Genomic DNA, 22074 nt, shown 5'->3' with positions numbered 1-22074 from the left:
CCTTACGCAGCTTGAGGCTACTCCTGACATTATGGACTTCAGTCATTATCTGTTGCCTTCACAGTAAATCTTCAATTGCCTCTTCCAAAAGGAAGAGTCCTTGGATTACTTGATCATGCCTTGTACAGATGCCACTTGGCATCATCCTTGACAACCAGTCTGGGCAGTGTTTCAGTCCTGTATCCTTTCTTTAGGGGAAGAGGGTGCACGTGAAGGGTGATGGTCTTGAGCCAGTCTCCTTGAGACTTTGAATCCTCCTGCATATGTTGTATCTTGTGTTTCATACATGAGAGACCTTCTCCCTGCTGATGGCAAACACTAGGCAGTGTTGCTGTTCTTGTGAAGTAAGGCTTTCCCTGCATTCTAAGAGGTGCAGTTGGACGTTTTGTGTAACCAGGTGAACACAGGAGCTACTGCTGTGCTTCCAACCTCGGGCTATAATGCTAGAGACTAATATATTTCTTACTATGTTTAAAAGTACTGTTTAAACATCCAACAGTTGTTTTGTTTTCAGACAGGTAGAAATTCAGGTTATATTTTACACAATTACTTCAGGAAGCTTTTTGTGCTCTAGTTAGTAATCTTTAACATTCTGTTACCTCAAAGTTTAGTTGTAATCACAGAGTAGCAATCATAGCCTGTTTATTGTAATGCTAAGATAATGCCTTTATTGGCACTGGTTTGCTCTTCTTGTTTTGTATGGAAAGTCAGGATTCTTTTTTCCCCTTGCATGTAAAACTGTCTGTAGATTTTCATCTTCTGTTTTACTGTTCAAGCAGTTTGTCTCATAAATCCTTCTGTAATTCCTATCAGTCTGCCCTTCTCTTTGCTTCTCTCAGTTAGTGAATATCATTAGCAGATTTTTGTTCCTGTTAGTTCCTGTTTTCAGATCACTTACGAATAGGTCAAGCAGCATGAGTCCTAGTACAACTTGCTGTGGAAAACAATAAGCACTGCTTATCTAAAGTATTTCTTATTTAATAAATTTGATGGCCATTCCTAATGGCCATACTTTTAAAACACTATTGAAAACTTGGTATGAGTTACTGAAACTGCTTTGTAAATAATTTCAGGTTTGAATGACTATTTAGCTTATCAAAGGGTAATATTCGATTGACACTTGTTTCAGTGAATAAATGTCTTCTCAAGGAAAACAGCATTACTTACAGAGCAGCTCCTTTATTCTGCTTAAATGAACAAGTAGACCAATAGATGATTTGAGGAGTAGCTACTGAATATAAAAAAAAGTGAAGGAGAGTGACAAGGTGTGAAGACTTGCAGAGTTCATGGGGATCCTGTTTGTGCTGTAGAGCCTCCTGTCTCACTGCAAAAAAGTCACTTAGTTGTGAGAGAACGGTTCTTATTTCATCTGTGGAAGCCTAAGATTGTTTGAAATGAGCTGGAGAATGTACTGGGAAATTAAAACTGCTGCTGAAGTTTTCCAGGTACTCTGGTTTATATAATTGCCTCAGAGCTTGCATAAGAAATGTTTTAATACTATCCAGTTATTATGAAATCACTCCAAGCCACTTTTATACGAGATTTAAAATATTTCTGAAATGAACATGTGTGTTACAAGCCTAATAAAAGACTTGGGTAATGAAAGTGAAAGGAAAAAATCTGCATGTTTACTTCCTAACCCAACTGAGTTACAGGGCTGAATCTGAAATTCCTGCTGGTTTTTAGCCAGTCTCTGAGACTTTGAATCCTCCTGCATATGTTGTATCTTGTGTTTCATACATGAGAGACCTTCTCCCTGCTGATGGCAAACACTAGGCAGTGTTGCTGTTCTTGTGAAGTAAGGCTTTCCCTGCATTCTAAGAGGTGCAGTTGGACGTTTTGTGTAACCAGGTGAACACAGGAGCTACTGCTGTGCTTCCAACCTCGGGCTATAATGCTAGAGACTAATATATTTCTTACTATGTTTAAAAGTACTGTTTAAACATCCAACAGTTGTTTTGTTGTCAGACAGGTAGGTCTTTCAATTTTAAAAAGAAAGAGATAAAGAAAGAAAAAAAAAAAAACGAAATCATGAGATTGGCAGGGCTGTGATGTGGACTGTTGGAAGTGTTTAGCCACAGTGTGATTTAAGAAAAAATAGCCGTCACATTGTTTTGAAAGTTCATGGGTGTAATTGCTACTTACAGCATTTTCTCGTCTTCATTGCTGGTGATCTTTTAGGTTGTCTTTGTATGTTATAGAACAAACAAAGATGGGTATGATCTTATAATCTATGCATTTATTGCACTGTTTGCTTTTTCTCTGCTTGGAATGTAACAGTGGCGGTAATTCTGAAAACTGTGAATGATAATAGAACAGTTTCAGGAAAGAATTCTTTGCAAATGTGTATACAAAAGAGGAACTAGTTGTCCTCTGAGGTAACATCAATCTTGTCACAGCCTTTTATCTAAATGCTGTAGGGAAGCCCCACTGTTTCATTCCTGATACACAGACAATGTATTAGTTTGACAGCATTTTCTTTACCCTTCTGAAAAAGGTAGAGATATTTCAAAAATTCAGAAGAGCAACGTCAGTTTCCTATGGCACTTCTTCAAATGGAGATTTGCAGGAGAATTGAAGTTAGAAATTTTCTCCATAGTTCTGCAATTCTCTCTTGTGTAAACTCACCTAATGTACTTTTGCTAATGATAGGAAAGTGTATGGTATGGGATTTTCAGACTGCAGTGTTGCCAAAGATATACACTTGGGAAGCAATGAAGTCATGTAATTGAAACCTTTGGAAATAATTAGGGAAACGGGAAAAATGAAGGTCTTTGACAGTTTGTAGTAATGTCACCTACTACACTAGGTGGACCTAGTGCAAACTGTGTTCTGTTGTGTGAATTTTTTTTTAAAATAAGCAGAGTGAAATCTGCGATTCTGCCAACGTACTTGCCAATGGATGAGTATCCAGGTAAATGACTCACCTTTTAGGTAGAAAGGTGAAGAAATACGATTTTAACAAAAGACTGTCAGCTTGAACATGAGTTTAAAGCCTATTATGAATGTGTACTATGGAGATGTATTTCCAGCCATATCTGCAGCTACAGAAGAACAACTGTAATAGCTTTTCTAGGGAAGGCCTCATTCCTGAGATCTGCACAATGGATATCTGAAGTTCTCAGTGTTCTTTCCTCAAGCCAAGCATGAAGTAGCCTTAATGCTACTAATTATAAGAGCACTGCAGCCAGGCTTTAGGGCCACTAGGTGCATTTAATATTTCTAAGCTAAAATTTAAATATTTTTTCCGGAATTCGGTAGACAAACCCATGGAAGATAAAGCTTGAATACTGTTTGAAAAAATCAGGTCTTTCATATAATCTACAAAACATTGTACCTCCTTGGGCTGTATGGAAATTCTGTATTTTTCTCAGGTGAAAGTTGCTTTGGTTTTTATGTTGCAATATTTTAACACTTCACACATGTGAACAGTGGTTGCATATCAGCATTTGTTTGAATCAGAGGCGGACTAATGTGAAGTAATCTGAACTACAAGAAGATGAAATCTCAGCATGTCAAAATAACATTTGTTACTTTATTAAGGGTTTACAGTATTACAGGGGTAATCTAATATATTAGAAACCCTACTTTCAGTTATATACAACACATGCTACATCACACATACTGTGGTAAAGATGTGATGAGGTAATAAGGGAAAAGTATGCAAACACACAAACACTCAAGTGTCATACTGGCTGACCAAAAAAATTTGTTGAACTTCTAGAGGCTTTTACTCTGCCTCTTTATGCATTGTTTAACTTGTCTTTTTTGTAGCAGTTGCTGTTTTATAATTGGGGGTATTAACAATCTGTTATAGAAATCTATCTGAGAAGAATATTAGAATTATACCAGTCTGTATTTCATAAGTGTGATTGACCTCTAAATATGAGTAAATCTATTTAATAATTTGACAGTAATGCTATAATTGTGAAATATGTTAAAAATAACTTTTTTGCTACTGATAAGTTCTCTATATAATTTTTAACTAAAGGCTAAGGCTATTAAATAGTTTATAAATTGGTATCCATCATTTGCCTGCAAAGTTGGATAGACCTTTTAATTTATATCCAGCCATTTCTGATTACAGAGGCTACATAGCAGGTAATCACTGAAGTCAGGTACAAAGTACTGTAAAAGTTGTGTGTATAATATCTTGGCTATAGAGCACATAATACCTGTTATAAATTTGGATTAATTTCCAGATGCAAGTAGCTACTTCATTTTGGTAAGTAAAATAATTTGTGTTTTTAATCTAAAATATTTGAATTAATGGTGAATTTTTATAGGAGCAGATTATCGAAATGCACATAGTGAAGGGAAAAGGCCAGATTTATCAGGACAATAATGTTTTTTCTGCTCTCAAAACAGAATTATATAGTGCTAACTGTATTCATGGTAGTTAAGAAAGATTACATAATCATCACATTAATGTACATATACCAGCTACATAGCTCAAAGGATATGATTCCTGTGTCAGATGATTGCTTATAATAACAACAATAATAATAATAATAATAAAACTCTTGCTGTACAGTTTGTAATATTTCCTGTATTTGAGAATATTTATACATAACATACAAAAATACTTAAATGTGGTGGCAATATTTTTATCATCCAACCTTAATTTACAGGGAGTAAAAACCAGGAAGCTTATCTACAGTTTTCATTTAAACTGCAAGTTCTAATACTACTAAGAGGTGTTCTGAATGTTATTATAGTTCCTGTTCTTCAGTTCTTTTTCCTGGGATAATTCTTGAAAACATAATATACAAGCCCTCATATCTTGTCAATAAATGTACAGTATCTTACATCCCTCATTTCTGAAAAGATAATTTCTGGTAATAACATCATAGCTTTATGTGATTTTTAGAACAACAAACCAAACCAAGAGAAGAGTTATTTCAGTGAAATGTGTTAGGGTTAGGTCTTATCATCATAACAACTTTCTTTAGTGAGTATGATCCTCCCCGGAATTCAGCCCAGTAAACTCCGTCCTGGTACCGACTGCGGTAGTGTCCTCCACGATACCAGACTCCATTGAGATTTGAGTGAGCACATGCATTGTACCACCAGCCTCCCTTCTGGTAATGAGCACAGTTACCTGCAAAAGAAAGCTCCAGTTCAGGCTGAGAAGTAAATGAAAAATCTTAAAGTAAGCAGGCGAAGTGCAAAACTTTGTTGTTTTGTTGGTTGGTTGTTCTGGGTTTTTTTAGTAACTGTATGTTTAACATGTAGATATCCTGTGGTACAAAGGGAAGTTAGGCTTCTTCAGGAACCAGCTAAGTAGTTAGGTTCTACAGAGAGAATCCTTCTTGTTACTTCTTGTTACTTTCTCTTGCCTGAAAATCAGCGTTACTGTCTCAAATAACCCTTCACAGCATATTTTACAGACCCTTGACTAGTGACTTACAGTTTTGGTGGCATTATGTATAAGGGTTGACACGTCCGTTTGTACTTCATAAGGCACTAATTGACAAATCCCTTTGTGAGTGGAATTTCTTTTGGTTTTGTTTTTTTTTTTTAATTTGTATATACAACCATAAGTCTTTTTCCTTTTTCAAAAAACAAAAAGAGATAAAAAGCGGGGGGAGGTGGGGATGTAAAGGCAAAATTAGCAAGGCAGCAGAGAGGGACCTCCTACCTGTGTATACGTCGTGGTCCCGGTCCAGCGTGGTGAACTGTTTGCCGTTGTGCCACGTGAAGGAATCTCCCGCGTTGCCGTTGTAGCGCCCCAGTCTCAGCTTGTAGTACTCGCTCTCTGGCTCCAGCCTGAAGCTGGCATACTCAGCAAATACTTTTCGACCTGACCAATCTTCCATTGTTATGAGCAGTTTGTAGTTGCCTTGATTTGTTAACCAGTAAATGTTTTCTAATCCAAGCCAATATTCTCCATCTATATTACCAAATCCTTGCTGTAAAGGAAGCAAGAGAAGCATGTTAATATCCTGCACCTGTGTTAGTGGTAAATCCGAGTGTATTCTCAAGTAGAAAACTGCAGTAACTTGTTTTATAGAGACTTGCTCTTCTGGAAGGGTAAACACACAAGTTCTTTTTCAAGTAGGCTCTTGGCCAGTGTCTAAAATCACCCTTTAAATTAACAGTATGTTTTAGAGGGTGGAAAACATTAATCAGCTCTCTTATCCTAACCTTATATGTTTCCCAGTTCCTGAAAAAGTTGACAGAGCCATCCAGCCGTCTCTGAATGACAGTCCAGCCACCGGGGTCATGCCGTTGGTCACACCAGACCTGCATCAGCTGATTTGTATTTTCTGGTTTTACAAGATAGATGGAGCTTGTGTCATGGCCATCTTCTAATGCTTGTAGACAGTCTCTCCAGGGCCCTGTGTCAAAATAGAAAGGCTCTGCATCAAACTGCTGTTGAGCATTTCTTTAATGCAGGGCAGTATCTGGGTTGGTAGCTTTTTATACTAAATTGGTCTTATTGAATAGCAGATTTTTTTTTTCCTTTTTATTAAAGGATAACTATCCACTGAGTGTTTTCAGATTAATTTATTGTAACTTTATTTCTGGAATATTTCACAATGTATTACTGATGAAGGCAGATTTAAAAAAAAAAAGGCAGCGGTACTGGTACTTTTGCCATCAAAAGTATTAAATCTTCAAAGAAACTAAGTATGAATTACTCCATAGATAAGAATTTCCTTTAGAAAACAACACAGTAAGTTTGACCTTGATTCTATCGTTGAGAAATTCAGCTTTTTAGATCCCCAAAAATGTAATTGGCACAGACATTAATAGTGGAAGCACCAACATAAATTCAGACTGTAGGTCTTACTGCTACCACCTTAGTAAACTACAAAATAACATAGAAATTAAGATTTTTTTTTTTTTTTTTTTAACATGGAGTGCTTGTGAGAGAAACTTTATCCAAATGAGAGGGCCCTTAATATACTTTGCATTCACAGAAATTGCAGTAAACAGTCTTGTTTTCAGAAGGAAAACAAGAAGGAGAATGCATTTTTTCCTTCAGTTCAATAAAGTCCATAAAGAGCTTATGCTTTTTGAAAGTATTTTATATTCCTGATTTTTCAGAAAATTTTCTCCAATGGTAAGACAGATTGTGTTTTAATGGGTCTAAGAAATTAAGATACAAATGATTTAGAGTCTGTGTTGATATCTGCAGGTAGACTCCCCTAGCTGCTTTGCTTCCTGAGTAGAAGAGCGAAGTCAACAAGAATCCTCAGGATTAGAGATGAGAGCCCCTGGATTGATTATCCCTGCCCACTGAAGAAATAAAGCCTTATCACATCTTCTGACTAGGAGCCTTACTGAAGCATATACTGCTATCAAGAGTAATTTCTGTTTTAAATTATTTCAGTCCCATGCTTTTTCATAATTCACTGTCCAACACTAATAACAGTACTCAGCAAATGAGTTAGAAATAAATTAGTTTTATGGAAAAGATCTCAGTGTTTTGGCAATATAAGTTTTTTTGGTATTTTCAACTATTTTAATCAGCAAGTCAGTGTATAAAGAGGCAATCCAAGTCTTTGTTCTGTGGCCCATGCTGTGTTCTTGTTGCCTTGGTTATAATCAGAGACTGTACCTGGAGCTGTGCTTACAAGCCCCTTCTCAATTTTTTTTATGGCTAACTGTTTGGATTTCTGGCAGTTAAGATATGTAGATGCCATGCTCTGTCACACAGTTGCATGGCTCATTATGAGAGGAGGGAAAAAATGTTAATGAGCACCAATTAAATTGCTCTGCTATATTTTATCACAATGTGTATGTAGTGGCACTTACTAAAAAAATAAAGTCATTATTGAAGGACTCCTAAAATAGTCAAAGAGCTTTGATCTTGTCTTTGTAGAAATAAATGTACAGTAGTATTTACATCATTCTAATCTTGCAGTTTCTTTTATTGCATGTGGCAGCAGTATGATTTTTTTTTTTTTCTGAAAGTGATTTAAGATGAACTATTAGAAGTACGTCAAAGTAGAATTTGCTACTACTTTTCCATGACAAGCGTTTTTTGGTCATAGAGTAACTTTTCAAAATTTTAACTAGGGTGCTTTCCCTTGAAAAATCGAGAACACCCTGACTTTAAGGTTGGTAGTTTTGATAAAACCATCTCTAGAGAGTCACAGAATCACTGCAAGGCTTGAATTGAAAGGGATCCTAAAGTTCATCTCATTCCACTTCCCTTCCACAGGCATAGACATCTTCCACTAGACCAGGCTGCTCCAAGCCCCATCCAGCCTAGTCTTTGACACTTCCAGGAATGGGAAAAAAAATAACCAACAACAAAAAAAACCACAACCAGAAAACAAACAGTGTGGGACAAAGTTAATAGTGAAGCTACTGAGACTAGTAAGACTGTAGTAAGACTGTGATAAAGAGAGAATACTGGTCTACAGCTTTTTGAGAAAGGGAGGCTGTCAACACATTAACAGAAGACATTTACTATTTTTCTTGTATTTTGCTCCAGTTTTCATTGCACGGGTTGGCTGTGATCAGGTGGTTAGTACAGCCAGGAGCTTTGGCTAAGGTTGAGAACTCAAGACATAATACAGAAAGGCCTGGATAAAGTATGGGTGGATTTTTTCCACTGGCTGGGCAGTAGTGGTGACGGCTTTTGTTTGTTTTGTAGGATGTTGTTTGTGGGTGTCTTCTTGTGTGTTTTTTCTAGTTCCCTCCAAATACCAACTAAAGCATCATTTATGGCATTAATTTTAAGGAGGGGTTTTGTTTGAGATGTGCTTTGTGAATGGAGAACATTCTGGAGGATGAGGAAAAGGCATTAACTGTTTCTTGACTGAAAAGAAACGTAAGGAGAAGGAGAAGAGGATACCTGGGAAGAAGAGTTTAATTAGCTTAACTTCAGTGGTTGGAAACTTGCCTGAACAAATAAAAAGCTGCAAGTGAGAAAATGAGACAATATTATAATCAATTTGGGCAAAAGAAGCATGAAACTTCTTTTTCTGATAAGTTATGTGATCCAGAGAGAAGAAGCAGATGTGAAATCTTATCTTGGAATTGTGGACTGCCAAAGGGACCTCTTGAGATCAGTGTGAAAAACTGCTGGATAACCAGCACTTCCTCTGGGAGTTCTATGGGATTGCAAACTGGTTTGGAATTAGTTTTTTACTTTTCAAAAGCAGGAAAATGTATGAGGATAGATCAGCAAAAGTTGAAGTACCTGAAGTGCACCTGAAGTAATTTTTCTGTTCTGCTATTTGAAAGTGAATCCTCAGCTCCAGTTTAAGGGCTTGAAAGCACAAGGAGGATGTGGAGCAATTAACAAGTTTCAAAGAGTGTAAGGAAATAAAGGGGAAAAGTATTTCACTTCTAGAAAGATAGGGGAATACTGTTTCAAGCTTGAACCTATTTTGAGATTGAAGTCAAAATGTAATTATTAGAGAGGCCATGGTGTATCGCTCCAAAGGATTTGTAGTAGACCTGATTTTCTTCTGAGAATTTTTCCTTACATAGTACATTGGAATCATATTATTTCTGGCAGAAATTTTGCATGCCAAAATGCAGGCTTTGGTGCAATATCTTTGGCAATTCTGTGAAAATACTGCTTTGTAGGAAAATGTTTTAGAGACTCAGGGCTTACTTGCTTAAGTTTCTTTCCTTATGAGTGTTTCCATGGAGAAACAATATGGAGGTCGTTTGGTTTGGTTTTTAATATGTGGCAGTTGCATTATTTGATAATCCTACAAAGTTTGTTGATGTCTTTTGGAATATTTTGCAAATAGCTATGGAACATATTGAGTGCAGTTCCCCTGCAATACTCTGTTTCAGTTAGCTCTGAGTTCAGATATCTGTGACTGTCGTTTTTCTGAGGAAGGTATGTGTTGTCCACAGAGCGAAGAATAAACCTTTCTTGTATGAAACACATACCTGAAGTGTTTTGGGTTTGTTTGGTTTTGGTTTTTTCTTTTTTTTTTTTTTTCAAATTCGGGTGAAACTGAATTCTTTACATGTTATTTTGTTACCACGTAGATCAGTTGGTCTCTAATGTAATTTCACATCATCAAATCATGCTTGTGGCAGAACTCCTAAGACTTAATAAGGGCTGTATAGTATCCCCTTGCTATTCCACCACTTGCTTCCTTTTGCTCCTAGAAGTGCCCCGTATAAGGTACAGAGCAGATACTTATTCCTTTTTTAATTATACATTATCAAATGCTAGATCAACAAACTTGTAATAACTTCACACTTTTACACAAACTTCTTCAGATGTCATGAATTGTAGCAGCTCAGTCTTGAGCAAAGGTAAATAAAATTTAGATGACTTTAATAGTAAGATTTTTCTGAAAGTCCTTTATCTCATACATGTAATATAAGTGATGGATTTGTCTTGGCAAAGTAACATGAGAAAAATCTGTGGGGCTAGTATGTCTGTGTTAGACATTCAGAGTTCAATTTTTTTGCTTTCTTTCTGTGTTTCTACTACAGCATGTATGTAAAATTTGCTAGCTAAATAAATTGACTGTATTTTTGATATTGCAATTAAAATGTTGCCCACTGTGTATTAGCATAAACTAATGTAAATGTATCAATAATATTACTTACCAGATGGTTTATCAGTTGAAGTTGGAATACTAGTAACTGCAGGCATGGTTGGTAAGGTAGGTGGCAGAATCTTTAAGTTCTGATCACTTTGAATCTCATTAGTAGATATCTGGTTATTAATGCGATTATAAGTAGGAGGCTGGTACACTTTAATTGGTGGTTGTGGAGTTTGTGGCAGTGGCTTTATGGATGGCATTCTTTGACAATGTTCTTCCAGCTGGGCAATTATTATTGTCTGATTATTGGCAATTGACATCAAATGTTGATACTTGTGCTCTAAGTCTTTGTATTTGTTTGCAAGCTGCAACATGTCTGCAGTTTGGTTCAAAATCTTATTTTCAAGTTGAGAAAGTTCTAAGGCATTATCACGTTTTCGGATAATTTCATGTAATAGCTGCATGTAGAGTTGTGTGACACGAGAATTCATATTTCTGCTCTCTTTTCTTAGGAGTTTAACTTCATTAACAATTCCACCATCCACCTCTACCAGTTGCTGGAGAGTTTCTATTTGTCTCTTTTGTTTAAGAAGTTCATTGTTAAGTAACTGTAATTCTTGCTTATTTACCCTGTTTTCAAGCAGAACTTCAGGCTCCTTAGAATTAACACAAATGGCACCTGTCACTCTCTGCTGAGGTACAATAAAGGTGTAAGTGCATTTGTCCTGTGTGTCACTGGAACGTTTATATCTGTTCGTATAAATGAATTCTTGAGCCTTTTCCTTGTCATTGCCTTCAGATTCCTGTGTTTCACTTGTAGTAACACCCACAACAGTTATTAGCATTAAACAGATGAATCTTGTTGTCATCATGATCCTCTAGTTCCGGTCAAATATTCTTCTGCTCAGAACTTCCTAAAATCTGTTTTAAAATAAATGTAACAGTAAGTAACGAGGAGGAAATCAGTGTGGATTTACAAATGATAATCTCTTCGAAAACTTACAAAATAGTACATAGGAACTGTGTGTACAAATGAGGTGTTTTTGTTGTCCAGCATTAACTTCTGTTGACTAAAGTGGACATCATGGGGAGTAGTTGTATCTTTCTGTCGTCAGAACTGTAGTTGTTGGTAGTTCATCTAAAGCCTGCCAATAACCATAAGAAAGTAAGCAATAAATACAAGGAATTGAAGAGTCCTTTCTTCCAGGCAGGTACCACCAAAGTTTCCAAGATTGGCGTTTTCATTGAAATATTAATTACACTTTTCATTTATTACAGTTATAAATACAACCTTTAAATGTAAATAGAATGTAAGTTAATATGTGTATTAATGCTGCTAAAAGTTCTAAAAATGTCTAACAGTTCATTTGCAGTATTTTATAACTGTATATATATTGCAAGAGATTCAGCTTAGGTGACATGTAGCAATTTTACTTTATTCAGCAGTATTGAACCTCCATTGCTTAAAAAAAAAAAAGGAAAAATGTATTTTACATTGGTCCTTAATAACTGTAAGTTAAAAACTCTACTACTCAGATATTATAGTAAAATCTGTTATTTTTCTAGACTAGTAGAATTTACAACTGAGACATTTACTGTGACTCTCACTGGAGACACTCAGCCTCGTCATCTGCTTCAGAGTCCCTCCTTTGTAGGGGAAAAACAGCTGCACGTGTGCATGGCGGGCAGTGATGGAATCAGCTCGTAGTGTCTACTGGCATACTACAACAGTTGCCCTTTGGTGAAACTACCCTAACTTAGTTGTCCTTGCAGATTCATATTCAAGGTGGACAGCTGAGGCCTTTACAATCTTTCAACAAATAAATCAACACCAGAACTTTGCAAGCAACAGTAGACTTGGAAACACGGGCATGGCATTGTCATGCTGCCACAAATAGCCATGTCACAAACCACCCTCTTAGCTACTTGAACAGCACTTTGATGTCATGTATCTCTTAAAAATTTTTGGTGTTGATTTTCAATACTCACGTGTACATGCAACCTAGTTTGCTTAAACAAAATGAATGAAAAAGGCAGTATGGAGTTTTTTTGGTGTATAAAGACAGACACTTTTTAACCAAGGTGGTGTTGCCAATGTTTTTCTTGGCTTGTAAAACTTTCTCATGGAATAATCATTTAGTATTTTAGTATCTATCACCTTACTGTTTGGTCATCTTTAGTACAATAATTTTTTTTAAATTACGTGAAATGGTGATAGTAACAGCAGTGAGAAACTGGAGTGAGTGCAGCTGAGTACACCCAGCATGGATAGCTGGAGGCTGGCAGACACAATGAATGAAGAGTAGCAGAAAGAACGAGGTTTGTGTAGCCTCCAGGTGAGAAGGTAAAGAAAGACATGTTCAGCTACTTAATGGGTGTTTGTAAAGAAGATAAATTCTTTTTGGAAGTGTACAGTGAAAGTGTATGGTGGATTCAGATTACCTCAGGAAAAAAATTGAGCTTTATTAAACAATGAACTTCATTGGGTGGATGACAGAGAACTGAAGCAGTCACCCAGACAGGTGGTAGATTTTCCATTCCTGGAAATACATTTTTGAAGTTTTGATTTAGGTAAGGCTATGAGTAGTCTGATCTAATTTTTAACCTAGACTGTCTGCACTCTAAGACAAAGATAAGGTCCCATCCAATCTAAACTGTTTTATGATTCTAGGCAGCTGCTGACTTTGAAGATTTTTTTTTTTTAATTTCAATCTAATGATGGATAGCCATCCTTTATTACTCATACTAAGAAGAGATATGGTTCATTCGTATTTTTCTTTTTTTGTGAAATAAGCCATAGATGTTTCTGTAAAAGTTTCAAACAAAGCGACCAGGACTTAAGCCTCCACAAAATTTTTGGATAAATACTTTTGCCTCAGTTTCTTATTTAGAATAAAATAATTTTCATTTTGCAAGTAGAAAGGAGTTGTGCTGTACAGAACTTCTCAAAAATCTTTCAGACATGTCAGATGAAGATCTGAAGTTTGACATGGTTTCTGTAGTAAAGCAATGCTATTTGGAGCCCTGGAAAACAGGGAATGTAAATTCACTCCAGACAGATTTAACTTGCATAATCAGCATTTGCACAGCAGGTCACACTTGGAAAACGTGGCAGTTTTCCAGGCCTCGTGTTCCTGCACAGATGACTGGTTTTGCAAATGTCTCCTGCATATAGGTGTAAAAGAGTTTTATTTCAGTGTTGGAATTTTAATATCCTTTTCCTCCCCCTCTAAACCTGTATTTATTGTGACCACTACAAAGAAACTGGTTTTTTTTCCTCAGAGTTCACTTCTGTTTGTTACAGCATCTCATATTTTTGAGTATGGCTTTGGGCAGCCCATACTTTTCTGAGCTGAAGAAAGAGCAACATCTAACAGATTTATCTCCTGATTTTAAGAACTGTGTAAGAAAATAATGGGACGGAGTTCAGCAGCCCCGTTATAACATATCATCTTCATGCTCGCCTAGTCCCACTGCCTGCCTGTGTGGGTGACCCCTCTCTAGGACGCCTATTCTAGGGTTTGACCAGTGGCTGCACACAGCAGGCACCAGTGAATGACATCAGCATAATTCGATCATGCTGAAATGTTTCTCTGTCATCATCTTGCCTGCATGTCATCTTTTCTAAGATGTTCTTCTTATAAGAAGTGTAAGGAAAGTTACATTGGTTAGAGAATGCCCCAGTACAAACAGAAACAAGAAGCATACTGTCATCAGCTGTCCTTCTTCCTGCAGTCTGTGTATGATAATTTTGTAAGTTTCTTACTGTCTGTACTTGTTTGGTTAAAAAAAAAAAAGTGTTTAGAATAAGGCCTATTTGTTGCATATAGTGAAGGACTGCATGAATAAATGGCATTCCTTCCTTTCTGCAGTTGGATTAAAATGAAGTTCACAACATGGTCATTTGAACAATTCACAATGATTAATCTTTCAGGGATAAAAAAGCTTGCTGGAATGGAGAAAATAGGGAGGGAAGCCAGAGGAACCATTTTAAGGAAGAATTTAATGCTTTTTTAATACCTTCCTCTTTGAGTAGCAGAACATTAGATTCTTAGGACATTAGGATTCCTTCCCAGGTAAGAGGAAGATCATATCTGATGTCTAGGACATTAACTTTCAGTTTTCTCCTGTGCCAGTAATTGCTGATACTCCTTGTACTTTGCTGCTGTTGCTTGCTGATCACTCGGTTCTTCCTGTTTCTCTGCGTCCCTTGCCCTCTGCCAAAGCTCTTCTGCAGTGGACCGGGAGGAAATTGTATCACTAGGACCATATTTGTTCCCAGTGCAAAATTCCACTTAGGCAGCTGCAGACTTTTTTTTCCTAAAAGTACATTTACAGGTTTGGGGCAAATTTTCTTAATTACTGGAAATACAGCATTGTCTGTCTCTTTTCCTAACTCTACGACAAAACTTTTAACACACAAGCATACCAACAAAAACCAGGTGAATGAAGCACACTTAAAAGGAAATTATTTTGATTAAACATCAAATGGAGCTTCTAATCAGACTGAAGTAATTTCATTATTTCATTTCTAGATTCTGGCTGTTCAAGACGTGTACTTGTAAAAGCACTTTTCATGGCAATTGAGTTGGGGCAAACTTGCCCTAGTGCAGATGCACCAAACCTCAGTTTTGTGTATGTCTACCCTACTTAGCAGCATATTGCATTTTTTATTCAGGCAAAATACTTTTTTCTCCTGTTTGTCTTTTGCCAGTTAAACTGCATTGGCAGCATTGTTGTGTGGCACATAATTGTAGCACCTTTATACTCCTAGCCAGCATGAGTGCTTTAGTTAAAATTTCAGCTTGTACACCAGATGTTTGCCTATCTGCACATCTGATTGGAAGTAGGTGGTTTACTCATTCATTGTTTACCCAAGTAAGGATGTTTCCATGATCTGGTGACAAAATGGGAAATAAACTTTCTGAATGTTCCAGCATTTGATTGCTTTTTCTGTCCTTTAGAGAGAAAACATAAATAAAATCTTACTTTGGCTTTGCTTTGGAACATTTTTCTGTCCTGTATTCTGTTTTGTTTATATACAGCTTTTCATTAGTCAAAATGTGTTACCTTTTGATTTTTATAAATATCTTGAAATGTATGTACTTCAATAAGATTTTAGTATTTTACAATATAAAATTATACAGATGTTTCACAACCTATAGTTTAATCACTGTCGTGATCCTGAAATTATAAAGGTAAAAAATATTTATACATGAAAAAGTATTACATTTGGCAAATGTTCATTTCTATTTTCAATCAGCTCGCCTTAAGAGGGAGCATTAAAGGTAGCAATGTCAGCACTATGGTCTTTTTGGGTTTCAGCTACTTACAGTATGCATCATATTGGATAATCCAAACTGTATACCTTTTTTCATTATTTGTTGGTTTGGATACCATGCCTCGGAGGATCTCATTTTTACTAAAGAGACTGGTTAACTGTCTCTTACAGGTTTTACAAAATATTTTGCCTGTGGAGTTCCATGTGTAAGTGAAGGTCTGTCTCCATCAGATGAAAAATATGACTTACAATAACAATCACAGAATCATTAAGCTTATCTGAAAATGTTGCCAATAGCTCTTCAATGCTATGGCTGTTTTTTTGTTGAATGACATTTGTTCATAAAAGACACTTATCTTATTACTCTGGAAAGAAATGTGTATATGAAAGCCTGAGTGTATAGTGTCAACACTCTCACATCTAAATCTCAAGTGGTTTTGCAATGTTGAGTCTTTCAACCATTGAGAGATTGGCATTTTGTGTTTAGTTTATATACTATGTCCTTTTTATACCCATGCTTTTCAGTGTCCTGCAAAAAGTAGAGCTAAAACGGCAGGAAGACTGGTGGCTGAGCACTGAACTTTATTATGTGTTGCTTAACACTACAAATAGGTTTAAGGAGGAGAGGTTTTGATACTTAAGACATCACAAGACATCACCTGTACTACAGCATTCTGGAAAAGTACAAAAGCAAAACAATGACCTTTGTGAATCTTAACCAAGACAAATGGGAAAAATAATTGCCTGGATTTCATACCCAAATGGAAGTTTTGTGTCTTAAATTGCATTATTATGGGTTATTTCTACAGAAAAGGAACGTAACAGATCCCAGTAGCTAAAAGCAATAGAATTGCTTCTTGCTGCTGCTCTTGTATTTCTATGTATAGTAAACTGCAACAAAGCCAGAGAAACCTAAGTTTGATTGTGATGCATTGATCCATGGAAAGGCAGCTTTTGAACACGTGATCTGTGACACTCTCACTACCCTTGGAGACTCCTTTACAGAGAAGGCAATTTTCTGTGCTAAAACTCAGAAGGTCTAATGAGAGCATTTCTGGTGACTTGAGTAGCTCTTTGGATTGCAGTACACTTGAGTCTACTGCAAAGATAAGAAAAAACACTACCTGTTTGGTTTATGGAACTGATAGTGAGAACCTGGTATATGATGCAGACAGCTGCAAACTTTAACAAGTTAGAAAAGATTTTTAGTGGCTTGTATGCTGCAGCTGAGGAACCAAGGAGGCATTACTAGTTTACTGGGCTATGATAATTATTGGAAACAAGGTTATGTAGTAGGTTTCCTACGTGGCTTACTCTTAAGCAGAATGCTCAGAAGCTGTCAAAATAAAATAGCATTCTCCATTTAAGTCATTGTATATCTTTGGGATAACAACTGTTGTTTTTACAATAATCGTTGTCACCCAGCCTCCCTAGAAAGGCTCCCAGAGTATTACATACCTTAGAAGTTAATTTCAGGATTGTGGGGGTTAATTTCTTCTAATATTTCACTCCATTTTCTGTACAGGGTTTTATTTTTGTGGTGTGGGTAGGGTTTTTTTTTCGGGGGTATTGGGTTTTTTTGTAATAGGTGACTTCCATTTAATTAGAGTGGATAGGCAAGGTCCAACACTCAGCATTTATTTCCATGTCTGTAAATTGCTCTGACTGAGGAAGGGCGTACAGTCCAAGGGCTTACAGTTAAGAGTTCCTGTAGGTCCAGTGTGACAGAACTGAATGCACTGTAATTACTTTCACACATCAAAGCCTTTCAGAATACCCAGATAGGTGAAAAACATGCATATAGGAAGGATAACACACACACTTTTGCATAACACTCATATTTTCTGAAATGGTTGCTTTGACTATGAAGAAAAAATGATACCATACATACAAATGAGCTCATTCAGCTATGCTAAACGACTGTTACAAAATTCAGCTCCACGGGTTAATCAGCTATTTTGTGCTGTTTTTATTTAATAAAATGAGGCTAGGAGTCCTTTTGATGGGCTGTCTTTTCCTCCATAGTTCTGATATGCCATCTTCTGTGCAGAGTCCTCAGGCACTGAGGCATACAAAAGAAGGCATGTTCACAAAAGGCATAGTGTTAGCTATGACAGCATTTATTCTTTAAACTGCTGTATTTTATTGTGAGCTCATCCACAATTCGATAACTGTGCATTCTAAAGAAGAAATATGAACAGCTAGCACATCTTCACTGTTTTAATACTTTTGTCTTTAATCCTGAAAGGTGTTTTTAGATTAGTGCAGTTTTACATTTTTGTTGCATTATAAAAGCATATGAAGCAAGGATGTTGAAAATGTAAAATCCTGCTATGAAAAGATCAGAAGGCTTGGTTTTAAACAAATCTTGGGTTTTTGCTTCTGCAGAATCCTTTGATAGCCAGTGTTTGTGGACTTACAGTTAGCTGGCATCTTCCAGGCACCAAGCCAGTAATATGATCTGGATTTCACAATGCCATTGTGATAAGACAGACAAGCATGAATTTTTTGACTCTGCGTGCTTTCCTACTCCCTGCCCCTTGTCTTAGAGCTCAATCTCTGTTTTTACTCCTTCACACGTTTTCTTCCATGGACTTAAGTTAATTTAAGTTTGCTCTTTTCTAAGAGGAAGGACTTCCACTGCTGCAGGGTTTCTTTTACAATAAACTCACATCTTGACTTTTAGATGAAAAGTGTTGCTGTGAAAAACCTAGATAGTGATTTTTTTTGTTAGTTTTGTAAAAGGAAACAGCAATTCACTGTGAAAATACAGCACCGTAATATGTACCCCACATGTATTGAAAAAAGCTTTAATGTTAGGCTTTAAGTTTTAAAGTAAATACATAGGAAAGGGCTGACACGTAATAGCCTACAGTGTTTGTTATGAAAACATGATACTAAACTGAACTGAAAAATTTAACTCCAAACTTATGGAGGGAATCACTTTTGCGGTTTTGCCACTAGTTACTTGCTTCCATTGTAAAAAGTGCCACACTGGCATTAACCAATGAATTCCTTTAAGATACTTGTGTTAGAATATGTTCTCTTGTCAGGTTTTCTGCCCACTTAAAACTGAAATTTTAGTTCAAGCACCAGTTCAGTTTTCTTACGAGGTAATACTTTATCTAATGAGGGGAATGGATGACTAAAGCAACACTTCAGAACGAGAGTGTCTTCATGAGGTCTTGGAGAACTTTTGTTTTGAAATACTGTCAGTTGCTGCAAGAAACTGCAGAAGATTTTGTATTTTTTTGTTGCCCTGTAACTTTCTTCAAGTTTTGGCAAAAGCTTCTTTAGTTAGAAGAAGTACAGATTTTCTTTGTGATTACCAAGAATTTTAGTTTGTGGCTTGTTCTTTGTGCTTTACTAAAGTTCTGTCATAGACGTGGAATGTAATTACTGAAAGAAAGCACTGCTTTTGTTGTTGCTTCCCTTAACAGCGGCCTCACCTTATTTTCACTTAATCCAATCACTGCCAGAAAGTGCTCATACTGTGCTTTCTTATATGTGTGCATGGACATTGTCCATAACAGCCTTTAACAGATTCATATTTTAATAAATGTGACTATTTTTACCCGTGAAAAATAGCAGTCAGGTCGTGTAATAGTTTGATGCCTACATGAATGTACTCATAAATGCTGGTTTCTTTTTTAAATTAAGTTTTTGTGAAGCGCTTCAAGTATTTACTTTATAGACTATTAAAGTATCAGAAAGTTTTGTATTTACCTAATCATACATGAGCGTAAAAAAGACTAAATGGAGGTATCATAATTTTTAAGACAGATAGTCCTTTAGAAAATAGGATGTCCTAGAAAAATTATTGGATGGCAAGTTTATGGAAGTGCGAGGATCAAAGTTACGTGCAAAAATAAGTAAGATTTTTCTAAAAAATAAAATCGTATTCTTGAAAATAATATCAAGGCTTTCACTGCCTGGCACGTAACGTCTCAGCGATCTTTACAACTTTTATTTTAATATGTGATGGATTTTTGTTTGGGCTCGGGGGTATTTTCTGGTTTTCTGAAGTCAAAAACCAGGCTTGCTGCTTTATCTTAGGAAGCAGTCCTACTCTGATAAGCTGACAGTGGCTGCGGAACCCGCGGCACCCGCCCGGCAGCCCCGGCGCTGCTCGTCCTTACCGCGCTCCGCTCTGTCCCGTTCCGCTCCGCGCTCTGTGCCGCTCTGTCCCGTTCCGTTCCGCGCTCTGTGCCGCTCTGTCCTGGCCCGTTCCGCGCTCTGTGCCGCTCTGTCCTGGCCCGTTCCGCGCTCTGTGCCGCTCTGTCCTGGCCCGTTCCGCGCTCTGTGCCGCTCTGTCCTGGCCCGTTCCGCGCTCTGTGCCGCTCTGTCCTGGCCCGTTCCGCGCTCTGTGCCGCTCTGTCCTGGCCCGTTCCGCTCCGCTCCTCGGCCGCTCCCGTCAGCAGCTGCCGCCGCGGCCCGACCGCGCTGACATCGCCTCGGCCACCCGCAGTCCGCGCGTGCCGTGCCGGGAACAGATGGGACGTACTTGGGAGAGAGGCGTAATTCTTTTCCTCTTCTGCGTTTTTCTTGCACAGGACCGTTCTGGCCTCGTCAGCCCGGGCTGCGCCCCGCTCCCGAAGCAGTACTTTTCCGCGGGGCGCGCAGCGCTCCCGGCCGTCCCTTCAGGCGGCCCGGATCAGCCTCATTTGAACCCCTGCTCTTTGTGGCAGGCTTATCCTGGCCGGGAAAGGGGGAGAGAAGGCAAAGCAGCTGCGAGCTGCCGGGCGCTGGTTGGACGGGCGAGCTGCCTCCGCCCCCGGGCCGCCGCGGCAGCGGGGCTGCCGGGAGGGGCTTCGCGCTTCGGCCCCCCCGGCCGAGCCCTCCCCGCCCACGGTGCGGGACCCGGCCCCGGGGGACGCCGAGGTTCGGCCGCGAGAGAACGCTGATGCCGGGGCGGGCAGGAAACTGGGGAGCCGCTTTGTTAGACCAAACGGCAGTGAGGGTGTGCAGCTGCACGGGAGCAAAATGTCGGGGCGCGGGTGGGGGGGGGTGGGGGGGGCACTTCCTGCCGCGGCGTCTCGGCACGGCCTGCTCGGGGATGCGCGCTCCGGGCACCGCTGAGCGGCTCCTCCCGCTGCACTTCCCAGGTCATCTTTGTCAGGCAACAGCTCGAAAGCAGAAATAGGGGACAGTAAATTGTCCAAGCAAGCTCTTAAAGCATTCTAATGAAGACTGCGAATTCATTATTTGGCTGAACCTTAGTGCATTTTGGAAAATGATTCTTCATACTTGTCCTGGTAATCTAAAGCCTGTTTCTCATTTGAATGCTGGAAATTTCTGCAATTTTCCTAGAACCGCTCTAAAAATTTGCTATTATGGAACTCCCTGTGTGTAGAAAGTTTTTGGTTATTAGCTATTAGCTCTGGGTTTGAAAAATATTTCTTGAATGAATGAAAGTAAAATCTGCCTTTGTAACTTGCTGAGAATCATAAAAATGAATCAGAAAAAAACCCGCTTCTAACTATATTACGCTATCAATTCATTGTGCCTTAGGTTTTTAAAGTTTTTTGTACCTTTCCTGCATGTCCTGTGATTCCTTCAACTTACTTTTGTTAATTATTTTGTATTTTAACTCAGAAGTTTATTCCTTTCTATTTGAAAGAGAGAGGACCACTGACTGAAGTGGCCATTCCAGTGCTTGTTAGGAGCATAGTCTGGATGCTTGGGATTAAAGCAGTCCAAAGCTTTCCCAATGTACTGGTTTTATACTGAAAAAGCTGACTTCATAGAATCAGAAACTGATCATTCTGTTAAGTCTTGACAGATGTAGCAATATTCTCATTAAACTTTCTTTCAACATGTGTTTGATTCACACTCCTTCCTTTCCAAGATGCTTTTTCAGCCTAGGATACCCAGAGCTGCTCAAGGAGGGAAGCGGGAGCAGGAAGGGCAGAGGGGGTGGGTGGCCGTGAGTGTTGTGTCAGGATACTAGAGTGATTGTTTCCTGTCGTCGTTTCCTGATCAGTTTCTCCAGTTCCTGACTACTTGTAGCGCTAGATAGGTGATTCTCCAGCTAGATTACTACTTGAGTGGACTATTTAGTGTTAGTTTAAAAATGAACAGTTTTAGATTCTTTGCTTTTGTAGGAAAATACATGTTTCTAACTTGAAGTTATGCCCCACAGCACCAAGGTTCTTGGAAGAAAAATTATTTCCTGAGGATGTGGTTGTTTATTTAGGCCCATATTTATAAGGTATCCATAACCACTTTTAAGCTCTTTAACATACAGTTCAGGTCCATTGATTTTAGGGCACTTAAATAAGTGCAGTTAAATGCCTAAAATTTTTACTTAGTGAA

The 22074-nt window shown here is 38.1% G+C and overlaps 2 protein-coding genes across 4 annotated transcripts in view; one reads left to right on the top strand and one right to left on the bottom strand.

The window, feature by feature from the left end:
- Window positions 1–22074, top strand: part of RALGPS1 (Ral GEF with PH domain and SH3 binding motif 1) — an 80518-nt gene that overhangs the window by 18180 nt on the left and 40264 nt on the right. The gene's annotated exons all lie outside the window — the stretch shown is intronic.
- Window positions 3516–20499, bottom strand: ANGPTL2 (angiopoietin like 2). Of its 2 annotated transcripts, none has more exons than XM_014880034.2 (5): window positions 19899–20499; window positions 10543–11399; window positions 6148–6341; window positions 5642–5912; window positions 3516–5101 (listed from the first exon to the last, which is right to left on the bottom strand). In XM_014880034.2, the coding sequence occupies exons 2-5, from the start codon at window positions 11348–11350 to the stop codon at window positions 4902–4904; spliced, it is 1473 nt and encodes a 490-aa protein (XP_014735520.1). In that variant the 5' UTR covers window positions 11351–11399; window positions 19899–20499; the 3' UTR covers window positions 3516–4901. The 2 variants fall into 2 exon arrangements, with proteins under 2 accessions (XP_014735520.1, XP_014735519.1); XM_014880033.2 differs by lacking the exon at window positions 19899–20499 and adding an exon at window positions 11482–11623.

This window comes from Sturnus vulgaris, chromosome 22 (assembly GCF_052056855.1).
Source record: "Sturnus vulgaris isolate bStuVul1 chromosome 22, bStuVul1.hap1, whole genome shotgun sequence".
Classification (NCBI taxonomy): Eukaryota; Metazoa; Chordata; class Aves; order Passeriformes; family Sturnidae; genus Sturnus; species Sturnus vulgaris.
This window is presented reverse-complemented; position numbering and strand designations above follow the sequence as displayed.